The sequence below is a fragment of the Felis catus genome, chromosome X, assembly GCF_018350175.1.
Source record: "Felis catus isolate Fca126 chromosome X, F.catus_Fca126_mat1.0, whole genome shotgun sequence".
Lineage (NCBI taxonomy): Eukaryota > Metazoa > Chordata > Mammalia > Carnivora > Felidae > Felis > Felis catus.
Genome location: NC_058386.1, coordinates 127,005,423 through 127,027,317, shown reverse-complemented (window position 1 = coordinate 127,027,317; position 21,895 = coordinate 127,005,423). Strand labels below are relative to the sequence as shown.

Genomic DNA, 21,895 nt, shown 5'->3' with positions numbered 1-21,895 from the left:
CTCTCTCTCTCTCTCTCTCTCTCTCTCTCTCTCTCTCTCTCTGCCTCTCCTTCCCCCCACCTAAAAATAAATAAATAAAACCTTAAAAAAAAGAGTCAGGTAGACACCAAAAATCACCATGACTCAGGAAAAGCAGTAAAAAAAAGAGATAAGAATTTTGTTACATTACACTGATTAGAGGGATGAGGAGGTAGGTTGAGAGCCCCAACAGCTAGGATGGAATATGTGTTAAACCTCAATTTTGTAGCTTTCACACCTGACACCTTTGAGTATTCCAAATGGGAGGGTACTGGACAGTGGTATTCAGCAATCAGCAATTTTCAGTTACAATTTAAACTTTTTGAGGTATCAGCCAATTGTCAGGTTTTAGTTAGTTGTGGTTTCATGAATACAGTCAAAATGGAGTACTGAAATTTTAGCTCTACTAAAAACAATATGACAGGGTGCCTGGGTGGCTCAGTCAGTTGAGCATCTGACTCTTGATTTGGGCTCACGTTATGATCCCAGGGTCATGGACAAGGGCAGCTGTTTAAGGATAAAGTATGGTTTAAAATAACTGTAGTTCATGTAATGGAGAAGGAAAGATGATACTGATTGCTAAAGATAATAAACATTGCAAGCCCATAATACTTACCAACATGTGAAGGCCAAACAGTTATATGAGGATGGGAATGATACCAGCCCACAACTCTCATGGGGCGACCTGTTAGTTCAGCCAACCTGTGTGTCTGTCAAGGTATTTTCAACTTGTGGGAACAAAATTTGTGATGCTTATGGGCTCAGAAAGCATTCTGAGGTTTAAAATAAACCTAGTCCAATTTAATATCAATAAAAGAATGAAATAAGGTCAATGCCCAGAATTTCCCAGACCTCCCGTTTAAAGCCAAAAGTATTTTTTTTTTTTAAATAGAATCAGGGGGCACCTGGCTGGCTCCATTGGTTGACTGTCCGACTCTTGATTTTGGCTCAGGTCATCACCTCACGGTTTGGGAGTTTGAGCCCTGCGTTGGGCTCTACACTGACAGCGGGGAGCCTGCTTGGGATTCTCTCTATCCCTCTCTCTTGGCCCCTCCTGCGCTCTCACTCAAAATAAATAAATAAACTTAAAAAAAATAGAATTGGGGCACCTAGGTAGTTCAGTCAGTTAAGCGTCCAACTCTTGATTTTGGCTCAGATCATGGTCTCACAGTTTGTGAGTTCAAGCCCTGCATTGGGCTCTGGACTGACAGCATGGATGGAGCCTGCTTGGGATTCTCTCTCCCTGTCTTTGCCCCTCCCCTGCACCCTCACTCTCCCTCTCTCAAAAATAAATAAATAAACTTTAAAAATAGAATCAATTTGGGGCACCTGGCTGGCTCAGTCCCTAGAGCACACAACTCTTGATCTCAGGGTTGTGAGTTCAAGCCCCAAGTCAAGTGTACAGATTACTTTAAAAAGAAGTACATAAGGGGCACCTGGGTGGCTCAGTCGGTTGAGCATCCGACTTTGGCTCAGGTCATGATCTCACAGTCTGTGAGTTCGAGCCCGGCATTGGGCTCTGTGCTGACAGCTCAGAGCCTGGAGCCTGCTTCAGATTCTGTGTCTCCCTCTCTCTCTGCCATTCCCATCTCGAGCTCTGTCTCTCGCTCTCTCTCAAAAAAATAAACATTTTAAAAAATTGTTAAAAAAAATAAGTACATAAACGGGCGCCTGGGTGGCTCAGTCGGTTGAGCATCTGACTTCAGCTCAGGTCATGATCTTGCAGTCTGAGTTCTAGCCCTGCATTGGGCTCTGTGCTGACAGCTCAGAACCTGGAACCTGCTTCGGATTCTGTGTCTCCCTCTGTCTCTGCCCCTCCCCTGCTTGTGTTCTGTCTCTGTCTCCCAAAAAATGAATAAACATTAAAAAATTTTTAATAAATAAATAAAGTAAATAAATAAGGAGCACCTGGGTGGCTCAGTTGGTTAAGTTCCGACTCTTGATTTTGGCTCAGGTCATGACCTTGCTGACAGCGTGGAACCTGCTTGGGAAACTCTCTCTCCCTCCCTGTGCCCTTCCCAAATTTGCGTGCATGCACTATCTCTCCCCAAAATAAATAAACTTTAAAAATATAAATAAATAAAAAATAAAACTAGACTCTATTTGGCTTCCATTACTGTAAATAGTTACATCCTCTTAATCCAACTTACTAATGTTTGATCACTCAAATACTTATCACTGTGCTATCTGAAAAGTAGCTTATCTAAATCTTTGGAACTCATATTATCAAGGTGAGCAAATCTTCAATCCTCTCTCTAGCTCCATCATACTCACATTTTTGAAAAAGAAATACAAGGTTTTAAAAACTCATTTGATTTGTCTCTGGCAGCCTGCCAGTATCAACAATAGCAATTAGGGTGGTTTCAGAGACCAAATGAACAAAGACCCCTACTTTGGTCTCCTCATGTGTCAAGAAATATACTGCAAGAGAATATTTTCCTCCTTTGTCCTAGAGACAAAAATTTCCCATAACTCTATCTGGTGCTCTAATTTGATACAAGAACTCAACTTAGAAATAAGACACTGTCCCTTTCTGCTGCTGCTTTGCTATCTTACAAAATGCTGATTTGTTTTCCTGCAAATCACTATGTTAAAACAAAATAATCCTTTCTATACAACAAAAATCTGAGAAAGAATACTTTTTAAATATATATATTTTTATTTTTAGATGCAAAAAGAGGTTACTTAACTTCTCTAAACCCATTTTTTTCAACTGCACATTGAGGGAATTCCGCCTCCAACAGCAGTGAAGAGCACACAAGATGTTTAGTAAATTCTTAACAGAGAGTCACTGTAATGTCAATTACATTGTAATTACATTGTAATGTCAATGCATGCAGTAACATGCAACAGTGTATCCAGTCACCGCCCCCCCATCTTGGGAGTGTATCTCAAACTTATAATATATAAGCACAATTATAAACACTTTTATACACTTGTGTTCTGGGAGATGGAGAACAGGAGTTGGAGCCAAAGCTTGATGGGGTGAGCATGACTTATACACAGGGAGCATGAGACAAATCTATATGGTGATGGAACAAGTCGGCATTTTGACTACTGTGGTGGTCACATATATTTACACACGTGACAAAATGGCATAGAATGACACCCATTGTATCAATGTCAGTTTTCTGGTAGTGTTTGGAGGAAACTGGGTGAAGGGTACAAAGACCTTTCTATACTATTTTTGCAACCTACCACGAATCTATAATTATTTCAAAATAGAGTTTAAAAAAAGATTGCAAAACGTATGTAAGAGATTGATACATCTGATTATATAAAAAGGCAAAAACAATTTGATTGGAGAAATATACATACATCATGAATAAGCTGAGAAAAATCAGTATCCTTATCACAAAAAGCTAATTTCCTTAACACAAGTACTGTGCCCTGGCAGCACAAAAACAAAAAGCTCTGATAACCCACAGTGTTTGTGAAGGTTCAGGGAAACAGGCACTCTCGCACACTGCTGGAGGGGAAATCCTCTAGGACTCCATCATACATGTACATGTGCATGTCTGTGAAATGCAGTGTGTGCAAGGTTACAGTGCTGCCCAGCAGGTTACAGAGAGCCTAAACATGTGTGTGAGGCCAGAAAAGTCACCCGGGGCTACAATTTACACACAACGGAATGAGGTATCTCTATATAGTGATGTAAACGATTGTCTAGATATGTTGTTATGCAATGTCATGAGCTATCATATATATATAATATACATATGATATATCATTATGTTACCATTTATAGATAGTATATAATATATATAATATATAACATTTATTATATATAATTATATATATGTGTGTGTGTTAAATAGTTTTTTTTTAAAAAAAGAAAATATTCATGTATGCTTCTGTATGCTCAGAATTTACCTGTAAGGATACATGAAAACCTGATAACCCTGGTTATGTCCAGGGACAGACCATGAGGGTACTGGGACATAGACATTGGAGAGAAATACTTACTTTTCACACGTTTTTGTACCTTTGAAAGTTTATACTATGCATATGAACCACCTAGTTTTAAAAGTTACTTTTTAATTGACAACATAAACTTAATAAAAAAAAAAACCCAATGAATTACTAAAAGCCATTGATGCAAATTTAAGTTGCTATAGCGGACATATGAAGTCCTGATCATAGGAAGAAAATTTCCCATTTGATTACTTTTGGTTATATTTAGCATGGAATATTGCATTCAGTTTTCAGCAATGCATTTTTTTTTTGAGAGGCAGCCTCAACTCCAATGAATAGAGACTAAGATAGTCAAGGGCCTGGAAATTAAATCATGGAAAACCTGGGGTGAGGGGAGGTGGGCAGAGCAGACTGGAGAGGGGCAATGGGGGAATGAAAGGAAGGAGGAGGGAACTGCCCCACAGAGATCACTGTCACAATACTTGACACTGGGATCGTCTGGCATTTAAGAGCAGGAACATTAGAAATTTCTAATTTTTCCAATAAAAGCCACTCAAAAGGAAAAATGGAAAGAAATTCTGATGAAGCAAACAATTTGCTCTCACAGGTAAATATGTGAACTGGGAGAGAGTCACCAGGAAGAAAACCTGTGAAATCTCCTTAGGCAGGAGACAGAGGAGCCTGGCCTGGAAGTCCCAGCACCTGTAAAAGCACGAAAGCTTCTTAATGACCAGTAAGGATATCTCTGCCTCTGTTGAGGCTGCAGACAGCTGCTCTGGAGAAATTTCCACTCGATCCTTCCTCTTATCAGAACGTCGCAAGATGATGACAGAATGAATGTGAACAATTCTGACGGTGTCAACCTGGAGGAAAATCCATAGAAATATTTACTTCTGTCTCTGCAGTAACATGTTTCCCTGCAATTATACAATTGCATTGAATTACACGATTAGGTTAGAAATTCTATTTAGAAAACTGCAAATTTTTATCATAAGTGAGAGAATATGTCAAATAAAAGACATCCAACTTTGATATATGCATTTCAAAACAAAATATAAAGGCTAATATTTGAATGAAGGAAGAGCTTTATGAATGATCCAGTAATAATCATTTGATTTACGACGTGTGAGTGACTCTCACAGAAAAGGATACAGAGTGCAGACAATCCAAGTGTTCAAAATGCTAACAATTTGGTTAAGCAGCAAGTATCATACCAGAAACTATAATGAAGTAATGTAGTAAATCAATACAAGAGCAGAGGAATGGAGTCACTTAGATTAGAAAAAAGTCTTCATAGGCTGACAAGTGTACAATTTCCCAACTGCTCTGAGTGTAGTGTGCATGTGTGTGCATGTGTGTGTGTGTGTGTGTGTGTGTGTGTGTATGTGCATGCATGCATATATGTGTGCATGGGTGTGTACAGAACTTCTCTAGATGCCAAATGGATATGAGTGAGATGTTTGGGAGAAAAGTTGGCCAACTGGTTTAAACAGAGAACTTGAGGTGGAATGATAGTAAGGCTAAGAAAAGTTAGAGTAAAACTATACAGGGCCTCAGATACCATGATCTGCAAGATGACCCAGAAGAATATTGTTTCAAAGAGTCTGAATGTGGGATAATGATAAAATACTGGGCTAAGTACATAGCAGACATGGAAGAAACAGATTTGAGATTCATTAAGAAGGAAGAATCCACAAGAGTTGTTAGCTTATTGGCCCATGGATGATAGAGGAAAGGAAGTTGTCAAGTTTAACTCTAAAATTTCAAGGTTGAAACTCAGTGGAACACAGAAAGCAGATCTAAGTTTAGAAAGGATCATGAAGGAAGGAAGGAAGATAAGCTGATGTAGCAGGGGAGGATGTAAATAAAGGCAAGGAACAGTGTGGGCAGAGGGAGCAGAGGAGTGAAAAGCAGAAGAATGAAATGGTTCAAGAGTTTCATGGGAAAAGATGGGTGTGACACTTGCAGATGTTGCAGGGATAAGAGTGAAATCGGAAAGGAGGTTCTTTATTTTAATGTTTATTTATTCTTTGAGGGAGAGAGAGAGAGCATGAGCGGGGGGGGGGGGGGGGGCAGAGAGAGAGGGTGATGCAGAATCTGAAGCAGGCTCCAGGCTCCGAGCTGTCAGTACAGAGCTTGACATGGGGCTCGAACCCACAAACTGTGAGATGATAACCTGAGCTGAAGTTGGACCCTTAACCAAGTGAGCCACCCAAGCGCCCCAAGAAACACACTTTACATGTCAGTACACAAAAAGACCAAAAATAAAAGGATGGAAAAAGATATGCCATGCCAACATCTACTAAAAAGATAAGGTCACTGAACTCATGAAGCTTAACATCTATTTGGCCAGTACAAATTGACACAGAATTCCAGATGAGGACATGGACTCTTGAAAAATAAAATTACACCATTAAGATTAGGAATGTATTTTAGTAGGAGTTGAGTCACAGGGTGACTTTTTTCTGTCTCTATAGGCTGAGAGGGTTTCAGTGCCTAGAGGAATGAGCAAATGAAGTTCAGGATGGCAAGACCAGCCAGCCCAGGAACAGATGAAAAACAAAATAAGCATAAATAAAGGCAACTAAGGTCTGATAGATGTCCCTGAAAGCCACAGGTAGCTGAAGGGCTTGAGGAATCCTGTTACAGTGACAGTCACATAAGAAATAAGATATTCTAGCTTAGCTAGACTGGCCTCTATACCTTTTCAGTCTCAAAAGTTCCTTTTGCTCCTCTATCTTCATATAGAACAAAGGCCAGCAAAATATGGCTTGCCCAGCCTTCCTTGGGAAAAATCTGGCAAGGAGACTGTGGAGAAGCTAGCAAATATTCAAGAAAAGAAGCAATAAGGACCTCCAGTAAGGTAGAAATAGCTGGGATGAAGCATTGGAAACAATATGAGGGCAATTTACGGTTCTGAATGGCAACAAGGTTTCCAAACATGGCTGCACATTAGAATCACCTGGGGAGTTTTTCAAACTCCTGCTGCCTAGGTCTCACCCCCAGACCAAGGAAGTTGGCATCAGGATTTTGTAAAGGTTACAGGGTAATTCCAAGGTGCCCCAGGCTTGGGAACTACTGTGGCATGACAAATGTTGGAGGAGTGGGATTGAAGAAGACGAAGGTTCAGTTTTGAACATGTTAATTTAACATGCCTGTGTTGACCTAAACTTGAAATAAGCAGTAGGGTGCATGTATCACCGGGGGAATTATTAAGTTAATAAATGGAAAGCTAGGACTGGATATTAACAACAGCAATCAGAATGGCACAATATTTCCATGTGTCTGGGACTTGGAAAAATGCTTTCCATTTATTAACTTAATAATTCCCCCAGTGATACATGCACCCTGATGTTTACAGCAGCACTCTCAACAAGAGCCAAATTATGGAAAGAGCCCAAATGTCCACTGACTGACAAGTGGATAAAGAACATGTGGTGTGTACATGTATACAATGAAATATTAGTCAGTCATCAGAATGAATGAAATCTTGCCATTTACAATGGAGAAAGATGAAGATAAGCCTCAAGATGTCATCACCTGATATAGTAGCAATGGTGAGGTGGCTGGCGAGACAGAATTGGAAACCAGACCTTGGTGTGTGTGACTGGAGAAAGTAAAGAAATAATTATGATTATAGTCTACCCTTTTAAGAAGTCTGACTATTCAGAGAAGGATATAAGAGTAGTGACTACAGGAATATGTGGGATTAAAAAGTTATTTTTCTGTTGTTTCTGAAAATGAGAGTAATTTAAGCACATTCGTATCCAAAGGGTAAAAAGCCAGATGACAGGAAAAGGTTGAAGACTCAGAAGAGAGGATATTTGATAAGCAAGGTCTGTGAAGAATCTGTAAGAAAGGAGGCAGAGTGGTCAACATGGAAAAGTTTGGATATAGGGGTAATAAGTAGATGGAGTTGTTGCCTGATGGTCTTTATCATGTCTGTCATGTGCTTGGTAGGAAGGCATAATTGATTTTTATTGTATTTTTCAAAGGCATTGGTTTGCAACATACTGGAAAATGAATGAAATGGCCCTATATCAGAATTAGCTTGAGAAGCATTATACCAGATTGTGAAAGCTAGGGCATGTCAGAAAAGGTGAGGCGGAATTGTAGACAGGAGAAGAGTCAAGGTAGACTATCAATTATGAACTATGGATAATTTGCTTGTAAGAGAGGGGCTGCCCGAGTAGGTACTGGGATCTGGGATAAGGAGATGACAACAGTGATGTGAACCAGATCTCAAGGCAGTGTACCAGTGAGATGTCTCAAGGAGGGTGGGAGAGGGGCCAGAAAACAGGCAGACAGATGACAGCCAGGAGGAGAGCTGAGAGTGAGTACTCATCTGAATTTGCTACAAGGAGTAGAAAATTAGGTCCATTCTTAGTGAGTAGACTCTTCAGCTGATTTTACTAGAGAGAACAGTGTACCCAGCCAAAAATGTGGGCCTGCACAAACCAGATTAATCCCTGGCTGAGATCATCCATGTGAGGACAGAAATCCCTTCCCAATGGCAAGTTTCCATCATGCAAAATTCTAGCACACATACCTTTTCAGGAACTGTGCGCAATTCAGTTCCGGTATATGTAAATTTGGAGTCACTCCTTTTGGGAATAAATTAGAAAAAAAAAAGGGGAACTGAGGTTTGTAATATAAAAAGGTATTAAAGCAAAGTAACAGGTTTAGCAGTTTTTGCAATGAAAACTTGATCAGAGACAAAGGAAGAGTGGCTAAGTGTATAGTGTGTTCACTGGCAAAGCCAAACGCATAGAATCCTGGGTATTGAGGAGGTGGGCTTGCTACTGTTTGAAACTGAAATAAAGGTAACCCAAAGCTTTTGCCAAGTGACGCATTCAAGCCACTGGGCATTTCTGAGATCACTGAAGGGTGCTGTAAGGGGAAGCAGAAAGCCATTGACCATTTAAAGGAAGGAATGGGTTAATAAGGGGAAATGTCTTTTAATATTGCATATCACATGCCAGAAAGAAAATTACCTGTATTTCATTGTTGTTTCAGGGGGCAGAGAATGTAAAATATATCAATCAAGGAAAAAGAAGGTAGGAGCACCGTATCAGTGAACAATTGTAAGAGTTTTCACAGGTTCAGTTATCATGTTGGTATTCCCACCCACATTTTTCACATAAGGTCATATGTATATCAACCGACAGTACTCGTACTAGGAAGTAAGGTGGAAACCAACATTCAGGGTTGGAGTGAAATTCAAAGTTATCAGTACGGGGGCTCCAGACTCATAATGGCAAGTTAAAATACAAATCGCATACGATATTGCGAAACTTGTCTTAATACAAATCGTATACAATATTGCAAAACTTGTAATGTTTCAGTTAAGAATAACATATAGGTCAAAAGGTATCAGTAAAGAAATATAATCTTACCTTGTGTCATCATTCAACTAGAGTGGGGAGAAAGCAGAAAACATTATTGATCACTAGTTTGATGTACATGGATGCAGATTATATGAAAATTGGGTCACGTGTTTCTGTAGGGAGGCATGAACAACTGGACAATTCTTATTTTTGGATTGTAAACAACTAAGCTGTATTTCCTCATCCTCTTTAGTCCCTGTGCAACACTTAAGCCAGCGGAAACCTTCGCGTCTTTGCAACCGTCTTCTCTCTGTGGTTGTCTAATACAGTTAGAAGGCTTTCCAGAAAGAAGACTGGATGCGAGAGAAGGGGTACTCATCGTGGTTGGTTGCTTTGTAATACGGTGCTGTCCTCGTTATGCTCTAATGTCCTTATGGCCTGACTTGCGGTTTTGGTCAATGGGGTGGTAAATCCAGATGTAAAGAAAAGCACAGACTAGAAGGGAAACTACAAGGCCCACCCGGAGGCTTATGCAGGTCGCTGGGGGGTTGCGGGAAGCCAAAGAAGCGTGAAGACACAAAGGAAACGGAGTCCTCACTCCGGGACCATCCGGAGGATCAGTCCAAGAATCTGAGTCCGGGGTGCCTGTGGCCCCCGCAGTCCCGGGCGCTGCCGGCACCCACCCCGGGGCCGCACTGGGACTGCTCAGCAGGGTTCCGGCCAGGCTAACTACGCTACTCACCTCCCCTATGCACAGCCCCATCACCTCCTCCTTCTCCGTGCTCAGAGCATGGTTGAGACAAACCAGGAAAGCATCCGACTCCAGATGAACCGCCTGCACCGCCTGTACCACCTGCACCGCCATCTTGGTCCGGCCGCGCTCACGTCCGCCTCGGGCCCACTCGGGCCTGGCCAACCGGGTGCTCCGGAGCGCGGGTTCCGCGGGGGCGGGGCTTGAGGAGCGCGGGCGGGGCGGGGCGGGGCGGGGTGGTGGGGGCGGGGCGCGAGGCGGGCGCGCGGAGGCGGGGCTCGGGGCGCGGGGGCCGGGCGGGGCCGGCCCGGCGGCACCTGGGAGACGCCCGCGCCGGTCGGGGCGGGCGTGGCCGTCGGGCGGAGGGCGGTAGCCGGCCGCGGTCGGGGCGTCAGGCCGGGTGGCGGGGTCGGCAGGGAGGCGGCGCTCGAGGGCCGCGGGCGGACGTGGTCTGTGAGCGGCGCCCGGGCGGCCGGGCCGGCGCCTGTCGAGCGCCCGCGCCCATTTTGCCCGCCCGCCGAAGAGAGCCGTACGCGGCCTACACGCTCCGGGGACAGCCCTTTAAGGCGGCCTCGCCGCGCGCGCCGGCCTCCTGAGTCCGGGGGACGCTCGGTTGAAATTGGGTCCTAAGACAGTTCAGGTTTTATTTTATTTCGGTTTGCTTCCAAGTTACGGCCCCGAATCTCGTACAACTCTCCCCGGAGCACTTCCGGTTGCCGGCCCTCGCCTCCTAACTTCGGTTCGGGTGACCTCGGCCCGCCCCAAGCTCACGTCCCGATCCTGCCTTGAGTGGCCCAGGGCGGGGGACCTGGAAGTTTTAGCCTCGCGGCTCCTGAGGCGGATTAAGTAGCCCAAGAAACATTATATTCATGTGAGTAACCTCTTCCAGAAACAGTGCTATACTGTATCGGAAAAAGTATCACTCTGAAGCTTGGCTTTTAGGTACCTGCTTGTTTGATACAGGGACGGGAATGGGGGACGTGAGCTTTCACCGAAGGTCGGATGTATCGCAGCCCATATCCACACTACAAGTGTCCTCAGCTCTCTCCTTGTCCTGATGATATCAGATATGGTGAAACTGTACGTAAAAGTCCTTTTCTTTTCAGGAATGGCAAGCGTGCCACGGGTAAAAGTACAGATCTTTCCACTCCCAAGCTTAGGAATGACACGTGGATGTGAGGAACCATCCTAAAGCAAAGGAAAATCTATGCCTTGCCGCCTCCACAGCCCATCAGTGTTTATGTTTCTTTGATCTGCTTCTCGATTCCCTGTGTAGCGTTGAAGCCAGGCAGACATGGCAGTACTGGAAAGGGAACATTCCCAACGTTCCACTTGAAGAGGTGTTGATGCTTTGCTCTTTTCTCCGAAGTCAGTTCCAACCCAACTCTCCCCACCACAGATAGGGCCCACATCCACTGGGATTATCTGTCACATATATGCCACCAACCTCCATTTTGACCTAATGCTTAAGGTTCACATGGCACCTGTGTCCATGATTCATTCTGATACTCATGAATATGGTACAAAACTTCAAGTGTGCGATTACATTGAACCGATCTACATTTTTTCTCTAAAGTGTCAAGTTTGCACCATATATTATTTCCAGATACTGTTCATGGCGAATATGCCCTGCTGTAATAGGACAAGGATGGCCATTCTTCTCATTATTATGTCCAGCAATGGAATATTCTGACTTTATAAAGTACCTTTAGATACCTTCAAGACAAAAAACACCCCTTTGTCGTTGCTCTCAGTTACTCTCAAATTCGAGAATGATATTTTCTGACTTTCATAATACTCGCCGCTGCATTGCACATTTCTAAATCTTTAATTGCAGTAGAAAAAAAACTTAACATTTACAGCAAACTTATGTCCTAGACACTCTACTAAGCCTTGATATAGCTTTATATGGAAACTGCCCCAATTAGAATCAGAGTCCACAACTTCCTATATATATATTATATATATATAATATATATATATAATATATATAATATGTATATATATATACATATAAAACATACAAAAAGTGGTAAATAACTGCTGACGATGATGATCAATACGTTCTTTGTTTCTCATTTTACACCTCAAAAAACTGAACTCTAGACAGGTTAATTGGTCTAGTCACAAAGCTAGTCACTGATAAAATCAGGATTCATACCCAGGCCAGACTAACTCTAGTGAACACGTTCTGAGTAACTTCACCCATTGTAATTAAATCAGGTGATTAATTCACTTCAAGTAAAGTGTCTTCAAGTAATTAATACTTAAAAATTGTCCAAACACCTGTAAATTGAATTATACTCCTTACGAAAGTCCTCCTATATTATATATCATCCATTCAAAACAAAACTTACGAAATGCCATACTAGTAAATAGCCATGTAGGCCACTATGGTCTCTGACCATAACACAACGTGACCCCCATGGGGACGATCTGTATTAGTACCTTAAAAGATGATAAACCTAATATAAGCACTGTTTGAATCCATTTCAATTTGCACATGGTAGTATTCCTTGGAGTTGAGGGAAACAAGTTTATGTTCTGTGTATTACATTGCACTGTGTACCTCAGTTTATCTTGAGTATTTAAGAGATTCATAGTAGTTTAAGGAGTTCTGAAGTTTGTGAACAAGGTTCATGTGCAGAAAAATGTTCTCTAGTCAAATAAATTCGGGAAATGGTAAACAAAATAAAGCCACCTTACTGTGTAACTTGCCACGGCTTTTACGACTATAGATTCCCAAACTTATTTGACCAAAGAGACAGGTAGGGACAAGTGTTCCAGGAATGATATTTTAGAGAAATGGTGCTCAATTCCTACAACCTGGTATTTTGTGGTCTTTGATCTCACGCTTTCCCAGGCACTTTCTGCTTCGGTAAGGATGTTGTGCTTTGAGCTCACATGGCAGCTTCTCAGTCCCTTGGCCACTGCCCTTGCCTTTCACTGGGCCTTCATGCTGTGTCTAAGTGGTAGCACACACAAGTCCAGGGTCATGTGCTGGGGTTTGTTCCCAGGCTCATGCTGCTGATGCCCAGCATGTTGGTCTTTAGGTCACAGCAGCACATCACACTGCCTTTCTTCTGAGAATATTTTGTAGTGACTCATGGGCCTCTTTGTAGTGATTCATAGTAACTCACACTATCATCTCCAATTTGTTTGCCCTCTATACCACTGGAATCATTCCCTTTTAATGTCAGCATAACCACTAAGATTTCACTTTTCATCCAAGACAAATTTAAATGTCAGGATATTGATGGTTGTCTGTGAGTGAATCTGTGAACTTGAAACGATACTGAAACCCTTAACACTTGGTTTCTATTTTTTATTAAATGGCCACACTTCTTTTGTACTCAAAATCCAGACATTAATATACTTTATTTTCACATTCGTATTTACTTGGTTTTTGTTTATATCTCTCTTTTCCAAAAGCCCTTGGGAAGAAGAGAGGGAGAATGATTGTGTCTACTAAATGGAAAAAAAAATAGCTTTCAAAAAATATGTAGTCATATAGTACACCTAGAGAATCAATCTCTACTCTTGTGTATGTGATATTTATCCATTTCCCTTGTCAGCATATATGTCCATCTACTCACAAGGACACTGACTAGTATTTGAGACTTGGGGTGCTCAGTAGTGTATCATTCCTGTGAATCAAAGAGCTTATAATACGGTCTTTGAAGGGAGACAGGACTTGTGAAATAAGCAAAGCAAATGTGCAAGGCAATTTAAATTAGAGGCCAAAATATGAGTAAGAGCTTAGACATAAATGCTGCAGTGGTCCCAAAAGGCATACAGAAAATGGCCTGTGGAAGCATTTTAGGCAAGGAGAAAGCAAGAGCAAACCTTTGGAGCTAGTAATGAGCCTAGTATTTAGGGGAAAATTAGTCTCAAATACAGTGGTAGTGGTGCTTCCTAGAATTGGTGACAGGATGTAGCAACTGAACAAGATGAAGTCCAAGATAACTGAGAGAAACTGGGATTTGGCGAAGGGGAAGGGGTTCCACTTTAGGTGAGTTTGGAAGGAGAGAGGCCTAGAAGGTTAGGATGGGCTCAGAGTCACCTCCATTCAGGATACAATGGCTGAAGCAACCATAATGCTCTGAAATTAACCACCGAGATAAGACCATTTCCTAACTCTATAAAAGATATTTTCTACTTTTAGGGATGGTGAACTAACAGTTGTTAAGGTGGGAAAAATCAGACTCAGATTGTTGTCCTTGAAAAGAGGATTTGGTTTAGTTCAGTTAGTTCTTTCTAGCTTTTTCCTGGGCTGCATCATCCTCTGTTCTGGCATCTCATTTGCTGTGGACAGTCTCAGTTTAATGGCTTAACAACCTCCAAAGGTGTGTGGCAGCTCCTCTTCTACCTAAAGGCCACCCAAGGGGAACAGGAGGCCTTTGTTTTGTGGGGGCAGATCCCCCAATGCTGTATCTGTGCTGTCAGAGGTAGAAATACAGTGAAAGTGTGCCATGACAGTAGAAGCCAGGTACAAAGAGATCCTTATGGGGTTAGAGCCTAATCTGTGTGATGGAAGGATTTTGCCCAGTACCTTTGCTTCCTTTACACCAAAGAGCAGAGGGGTTTTTCTGGCCCTCTGACTTGGGAAATCAGAATTTAAACGCACACCTCTATGGAGAAATGGGCTCCTGTGACATCCTGAAGCATTATTAAAATGAAACAAGGACCTAGATGGATAACTATCATTTGCTCTCAGCCTCAAATCACCATGATCGCCAAGGTGTTTTGCAGCTTTAGAATTCCATGAAGCTATCTTAAATATTTTCCCTAACATGAAAACCCCCTTCTGGAAATGCCCAACTGGCATAAGTAACATTTCTAAGTAAGCTGACAATTAGGTCGTTTGTCTTAAAACAAACTTTTAATTTCAATTTAGCAACGCACATAATTCAGCCTTCACAATCTTTTAAAAATGGAGCTGTTTGGAAGGGACTTTTACCTGGGAGATACGGCACACCCAGGTCCGTTGTTATACTGCTTTCTTGCCCAATTGAGTGCCCTTAGCACCCTGCTGTGCACACTCCGTTGCTAACCACACTTGGTCAGATGCTGCTTTGTAAATGCAAAGATTGGGAGACCACTGCCTGGCTTCCTGAGGAGCTGCGTGCTTTGCAGTCAACAGTTAGCATTACCCAAGACACTGCTGAGCGTCACTTCAGTGTCCTGCAGGCAGCTTCAGATGGCCTCGGCTCTGTTTAGGCTGTGCAAGTAGACGTGTAGGAGTTTTGGTTCTGGTTGGTGTTGCTAGTACCGGGTCACCTTGCTCACTGGCGAGTTCATTCAAACCCAAAAAGTCACACCTGTGTCCTGTGCGCGGGTGCTGCAGGCTTAGGTGGAGAAAAGCAGGGCTAGAATTGGAACCCAAAGCCCAGAATGGCAGGAGAGGATGCAGGGGCTCCACCCGATCACCTCTGGGTTCACCAAGAGGGTATCTACCGCGACGAATACCAGCGCACGTGGGTGGCCGTCGTGGAAGAGGTAAGTGTTTGTATTTTGCTTATTTTTTATCGATTTTGCTTTGAAGCAACTTGGTTTCTAGCCAGTCTCAGTATCCTGAAACCTTTGCTTTTATTTTTGATCATTTTTTTTCCATTAGGAGACGAGTTTCCTAAGGGCACGAGTCCAGCAAGTTCAGGTTCCCTTAGGTGACGCAGCTAGGCCGAGTCACCTTCTTACCTCCCAGCTACCTCTCATGTGGCAACTCTACCCTGAGGAGCGCTACATGGATAACAACTCTCGCTTGTGGCAGATCCAGCATCATTTAATGGTACCCATGTTGCTTAATCATTTTCCATTGTACTGGGGCTCTTACAACGGAGTACTCTATAAACTTTTCTTTTTCTGACAGGTCAGGGGAGTACAGGAGCTGTTGCTTAAGCTTTTGCCTGATGATTAACCTGGTATGTATTTCTATTTATCCCCCGTTCTCCCTTCTTTTTCACTCTCTTTGGCTGTGGTGATTTTAATGATCTATTTTTTTTCCAGGTGCTGGGATTCTAGGAAGATATGCTCCTCTGTTCTGTTCAGTACATGGCAATCACTTCATCCACCACTGCAGTGCACCCACCTGTGGGCCTGGGGGGAGGGAGTGGGTTGAACAACTGCTCAAGAACGCAGAAGCGTAGGAAGGGTCATGACCAACAGCACAAGTGGAACTGCAGAGAGGGGGTTACACAGGCAGAAAGCAAGTCAACAAAAGCACTTAGTCAGGACACGTAACTTGAAGTCGACTCCTTTGGAAATTGCCATGGAACCTTTCATGGACATCATCAGCTGGAACTGGGATCTGATGAGTCCCACAAAAGTCAGCACCTGACCGCCAAGGACTTGGTACTGATTTAGAGAGAAGAGAGCAGCTGCTAGCAGCATCAACATCTATTTGTCGCTTATTTGCCCTGCAGCAATTCACCTGCCTTTCCTTCTCCCGTCCTGTAAATATCCGAGGTTTTGCTCCGGTGTTTCCCATCCCAGTACTGACCTAACTTGGATCTACTGAGAATTTAGGGGGCTCTGAAACAAAAGGAGGTCGTTTCAATTAATGAAATTAGCTACCAAGGCTCCTGGGCCTTTTTCCTTTCTGCAGTTGTGCCTTCAAATTATTAGAAGTTGCCGATCAAAATCATGGGCACTTAAATTCGTTCTCTGGTTATAGATATTTTAAATAAGTTGGTTTCTGTAAGAGCTCCAAAAAATATTTTAGCTGCTTACCTAGCACCTTTCTCAGGAAGTAATAATAGCACCAAATATTGCTGATTCCTAGGAAAGCATTTACTACCTGATAATTTCCTGAGTTAAAGTAGTCATAACTGTTTATGTACATTAAAAGTAAGGTTTTTACTTTTTACATCTTGGGAATCACGGCTACCATGTATTGAGTCCTTACTGCCTTCCTTCCAGGCGCTATTGTGTGTACTTTATGTATTTTATCACACTTAGTCCTTCCATTAATGCTTGGAGTTGGGTAGGAATGGTCCCCAATTTACACATGAATTATACGGAAAAATTGCAAGGAGTTTAATGACTTACCAAGAGTGGTTCTGTGAATGATAGATCTGAGCAGTGGGCTCCTCTAGCCCAACATTGGTTTACAGTATTCAAGATGAGTTGATTGAATTCAAGGGTTCTTTTTTCATGTAAAGCTACTCATAGCTTCCAAATTGAATGAAATGGATATTATAAAAATACACTTGATTCATCCTATGAATGGGAAGAGTATTTTTTAGTGCAAATGTTTTCTAGCATACCTAGTTGTCTCAGAAGAAAATTCCATCTATAAGGGCTTTAAAGTCTTTATGGATAAAAGACAAAATAAAAATCATTTTTCTTATTTTAGTTTTCTGGATATGCCGCAGAAGGATCCGTGCCAGAAACAAGCCTGTGAAATACAGAAATGTTTACAAGGTAGTATGTGAAACGCTTTTTTATATTTTTCCACTTTACCTGTGAATTAACTACAAGAGACCGATTTTTCTTTTTATTAGCAGACAATATTAACTCCTCTCAAATGTAATATTTCTGTAATTAGCCTGAAGATTTTCCTCATTGTATCATCAAAGATGCAGAAAATAAAAAGTGATGTGATATAAGCTTGCTGTTTGCAATCCTGGTTGTACATTAGAATCACCTGAAGAGCTTTAAAAACTTGCCTAGAACAATTAAATCGAACTTCCTGAGGATGGGTTCTGGGCAGGAATCAGTCTAAAAAGCTAACCAGGTTATTTTAATGTACAGCCAGGGTTGAGAGTTACTAAGCTGAGCAAAGTCTTTTTTTTATGTTTGTTTGTTTATTTTGAGAGAAAGAGCGAGCATAAGCTGGGGGAGGGTCAGAGAGAATCCCAAGCAGGCTCCGTGCTGTCAGTGCAGAGCCCGACATAGGGGCTTGAACTCATGAACCACAAGATCATGACCTGAGCCAGAATCAAGAGTCAGACGCTTAACCAACTGAGCAACCCAGGTTCCTCAAGCAAAGTCCTTTTTTAAAAAGACTAGTTGTAAATGTGTTGGTTATACTTCATTGTGGCTGACAACTCACTTTTTAAAAGCAATCAGGTTGGAAGTGGGGGTTGAAAAAAACAACTGGAATTTAGGCTGCTGAAGTTAGCAACTAAGTCTTAAAGGTAAAAGCAAATTTCAAGTAAAGCATATTTGATGTGATTTGTCCACTTGGTTTTCTCCCCCAACCTGGTTTTAAATTGGCCAAAAAGTTTGGCCAAATGCTAGAAGATTTTTTTTTTTAATCAGCAAATGATTATTGGCAGAAGAACAGATAGAAAAAACTACAAGGCTTTTTGAATTTCAAAACTGACACTTTTGATAATTTTTCCCATTATTTAACTAATGGAGATGGATGCCTATGAAAATATAGAAGGGTCAGAAGGAAACATGTTACAAATTTACCCAGAGATTCACCACTAAAGAAAACTCTTGTTTGTTTATTTCCTTTGACTCTTACCTTTCATTCTTGGACTCTTCGTTTTATGATGTAAGCAATATTTCATAAATCTTTTTAATGTTTATTTACTTTTGAGAGAGGGGCAGAGAGAGAGAGGGGGACACAGAATCCGAAGCAGGCTGCAGGCTCTGAGCTGTCAGCACAGAGCCCGATGCAGGGCTCAAATCCATGAACTGCGAGATCATGACCTGAGCCGAAGTAGGGTGCTCAAATGACGGAGCCACCCAGGCGCCCCCATAAATATCTTTTAATCTAAAATATTAATGTATAATGATAATGCTACTTTATTCATTCTCTTCACTTCCTCCAAACTTAAGAAAAGTAAAAACTGTTTTTCACAATTCCTTCTCCCAAATAAATTCTTACCTTATTTGAATTAGCAACCTATGGCTAAGGAAGAACAAGAATCAAGGTAGAGACACTCCCTTGCTACAGTGTGGGAGGAGTGAGGGTGGATGGGCTAAGAGTTAGCATTAAGCACAGCCATAAGGATTTTAAACATATTAAGTCATTTAATCCTTTCATCCATGAGGTAGATGCTATTATTGACCCCCATTTTATAGATGGGGAAATTGACACAAGTTATATAACTTGTCCAGGGTCACACTACTATAAGGGGCACAGTGAGGATTTGAACCTCTTTGGTCTGGCTCCAAGCCTGGACTCAACCACTCAGCATGAATTGTTTTCTTTTTTTAATCCTGGACTAACTCCCATGCACCCCATTTTAGCAGCAGAGGATTCAGATCAAGTGCAGCTGACCTAGAACCTTTAGGTCAAGTTCTCCTTGACTTAGGGTCTATGTGTAGTAGGGGTCTTCACATATTTTCTGTAAAGGGCCAAACAGTAAATATTTTAGGCTTTGCAGGCCAAAAGGTCTTTGTTGTATAGGGTGTGGGTGGGTACGTGGGGTGGGTTTACAACCCTTGAAAAGCGTAAGAACCATTCTGAGCTTGCGTAGATTCTGCAGCTGCCCGTGTTCTAGAAGAGGGCACATAGACTATTAAATCAATTTTAAAGAAAAGGAAATGATATATAAAGTTCCTTCAACCACTTTGTAAATCGTGCTTTTATTTGTAATTAGCTTGTTGATTGGTCTCTACATCAGAAAGAATTAAGTGGACCTGGGTACATCCTCTTTCTTCCACGTCTGGAGATACAAGAAAGTTAAAAGGAGTGGGAGGCACTGATCTGAACCTCCCCGGGCCTTAGCTCTGTGAGATCATGACTAGGGTCTGCGTGTCTGTTTTGCAGCCAACAACTACATGGAATCTAAGTGTCAGGCTGTCATCCAAGAACTGCGGAAGTGTTGTGCTCGATATCCTAAGGGAAGATCTCTCGTCTGTTCGGGATTTGAAAACGAGGAGGAAGAAAAGCTGACACTGAAGCCTACAGCAAAGTAGAGTTCTGCTGACAAGTGAAATGCTGCACCATGTTTCCACCAAGCGAGTTGTATTTGTCTTCCTGATTCTTCAGGCCAGGTAGCAGCAAATACCAAATGAAAAAGTCAACTATAAAAGTTAATGAATATGCCATCTATGCAGAATGGATAGAAATATAAATATATTAAATACGTAGAATGTAATAAAACCGAGCTGCTAAAATAAACCTGTGAAGTGAAAAAGTGTGATTTAGTACTTGTGATATTGTGACTTATAAGAAATATATATTTGGTCTTTGTCTCCTTTCCTGGCACAGAGCTCCTAAACCCCTTGGAATTTCCTAAGTGATAAGAGTGATAAAGGTGTCTTGTCACATTAATGAGGTCACTTTTGGAAAGCCCCTGAGTAACCTATGGATGGGGTCTGGTGGCCAGGGGAACCAACTGTGTGATTCAAGGGTTGGAACTCTCAACCCCCCAGTCCCCCTACCTTTCGGGAGGGGAGAGGGGCTCCAGGTTGAATCAATCGCCAATGGCCTATGTAATGAAGCCTCTTTAAAAACCCCAAGGGACTGGGTTTGGACAGGCGCTCCTCTGCATGGGACCCTGCCCTATGTACCTCGCCATCTGGCTGTTCATCTGTATCCTTTATAATAAGCTGGTAAATGTTTAAGTAAATGTTTTTTCCGAGTTCTGTGAGCTACTCTAGCAAATGAATCAAACCCAAGGCGAATGTGATTGGGAAGCTGACATTTATAGCCAGTGAGTGAGAAGCACAGGTGACAATCTGCACTTGACAGGTGTCTGAATTGGGGGCACTCTTGTTGGACTGAGCCCTTAACCTGTGGGATCTGACACTGATTCCAGGTAGATAGGGTCATAACTGAATCTGTAGGCTATCTAGTCAGTGTCTGCTGAGAATTGGAGAGTCGTTTGGTGGTGTTGGAAGAAACACGTAAGAGTACTAAATGTATTAAGGCTATAAACATAGGTGTTAATGCATTCTCTTTAGCATTTTTCAGACTACTGGTTCCGTTCCTAAAATTAGTCCTGTGCTAGGTGGGAAGACGCCCCTGCCGTGCCACAATTGTGATACCTTCCACACAATGCAGGCGAAATTCAAAGATGTCTCTAACCCAACTCCGTACCTGCTGCATTTCCAGTAATTCCGAGCAAAGTACCCTTTCGCATGCCAGTAAGAGCATTTCCTTCCACTTTTACATCGCCACCACAGGGCCTAGCAAGAAGACACTTAATATTTGTTCAGTGACTGGTAGGAAAGGCCTAGAAATGACTCTTATAATGGTTAATGACCCCTAATTTATCATGAGAAAACGGGAACAAATGCTTCATTGGAAGTCAGGTAGCAACAGAATACTTAGATGGTTTATCTACTCTTTATATCTTTATAATCAAAACATTACAGCAGCTCCTGATGATGGTAATACAAGGCTGCTGAAGGAAGCCTGTTGACAGTTGTCTGCGGCTAAATGTAGTGGTACTGGAGTGACAGTAGCAAACAGGCCATTGCCTTTCCTCAAACAGATGCTAGAACCACCATCATTCCACCCTGCCTCCCCGCCAACCAAAGAAAGAAAAAGATGACTGTCTAAGCAGGAGCAGAAACAGATCCTGCTATGTGCCTGTCTCAGGCCCTTCAGACTGCTTGTAACGAAATGCCACAGATGAGGTGGCTTATGAACAACAGACATGTATTCCTCACAGCTCTGGAGGCTGCAAGTCCAGGATCAAGGCCCCAGCAGATTCAGTGTCTGGTGAGAACCTCCTTCCTGGTTCACAGACGGCCATCTTGCTGTGAATGGACTAAGATAAGGCAGTCCCCGATACTCAAATACCATTATCATTTGAGACCAACTGTTCTTTTAAAGCAGCATTCCCTGAAGTGTTTCTAGGAATTGCTATAAGACAAGGGGGGAAAAGATTTCCATGGCAGATAAGTTTGGAGAATGCCAGGTTGGACATAAGGGAGCAGGTGTCTTTCCTGTAAGACTTCAAAGCTTTTAAAATGC

The 21,895-nt window shown here is 42.2% G+C and overlaps 3 protein-coding genes across 9 annotated transcripts in view; 2 read left to right on the top strand and 1 right to left on the bottom strand.

The window, feature by feature from the left end:
- BRCC3 (BRCA1/BRCA2-containing complex subunit 3) overlaps positions 1 to 10,196 on the bottom strand; it is a 62,052-nt gene extending 51,856 nt beyond the window's left edge. Inside the window, exons 1-5 of one of the 4 annotated variants that reach the window (XM_023248860.1) lie at positions 10,003 to 10,193; positions 9,330 to 9,346; positions 8,483 to 8,537; positions 4,677 to 4,796; positions 635 to 722 (exon numbers count right to left, since the gene is read on the bottom strand). In XM_023248860.1, coding sequence (XP_023104628.1) covers positions 635 to 722; positions 4,677 to 4,796; positions 8,483 to 8,537; positions 9,330 to 9,346; positions 10,003 to 10,125 — 403 coding nt within the window. In that variant the 5' untranslated portion in view covers positions 10,126 to 10,193. Of the gene's footprint in view, positions 1 to 634; positions 723 to 4,676; positions 4,797 to 8,482; positions 8,538 to 9,329; positions 9,347 to 10,002 lie in introns of all 4 variants that reach the window. The other 3 variants (XM_023248863.1, XM_023248861.2, XM_023248862.1) reach the window with 3 other exon arrangements.
- A 546-nt stretch (positions 10,197 to 10,742) lies between these two features.
- CMC4 (C-X9-C motif containing 4) lies at positions 10,743 to 20,111 on the top strand. 4 transcript variants are annotated; one of them, XM_006944140.4, is made up of 4 exons: positions 10,746 to 10,882; positions 10,975 to 11,091; positions 17,366 to 17,433; positions 19,739 to 20,111. In XM_006944140.4, coding segments are annotated over exons 1-4 (336 nt in total). In that variant the 5' UTR covers positions 10,746 to 10,880; the 3' UTR covers positions 19,888 to 20,111. The 4 variants fall into 4 exon arrangements, with proteins under 4 accessions (XP_006944203.1, XP_006944202.1, XP_006944204.1 ...); XM_006944141.4 differs by lacking the exon at positions 10,975 to 11,091 and having other exon boundaries at positions 10,743 to 10,882; XM_006944142.5 differs by lacking the exons at positions 10,746 to 10,882; positions 10,975 to 11,091 and adding an exon at positions 16,226 to 16,362.
- MTCP1 (mature T cell proliferation 1) lies at positions 10,744 to 16,160 on the top strand. Its single transcript, XM_004001057.5, has 5 exons — positions 10,744 to 10,882; positions 15,359 to 15,510; positions 15,629 to 15,799; positions 15,881 to 15,932; positions 16,018 to 16,160. The coding sequence occupies exons 2-4, from the start codon at positions 15,406 to 15,408 to the stop codon at positions 15,926 to 15,928; spliced, it is 324 nt and encodes a 107-aa protein (XP_004001106.1). The 5' UTR covers positions 10,744 to 10,882; positions 15,359 to 15,405; the 3' UTR covers positions 15,929 to 15,932; positions 16,018 to 16,160.
- Positions 20,112 to 21,895: the final 1,784 nt, after the last annotated feature.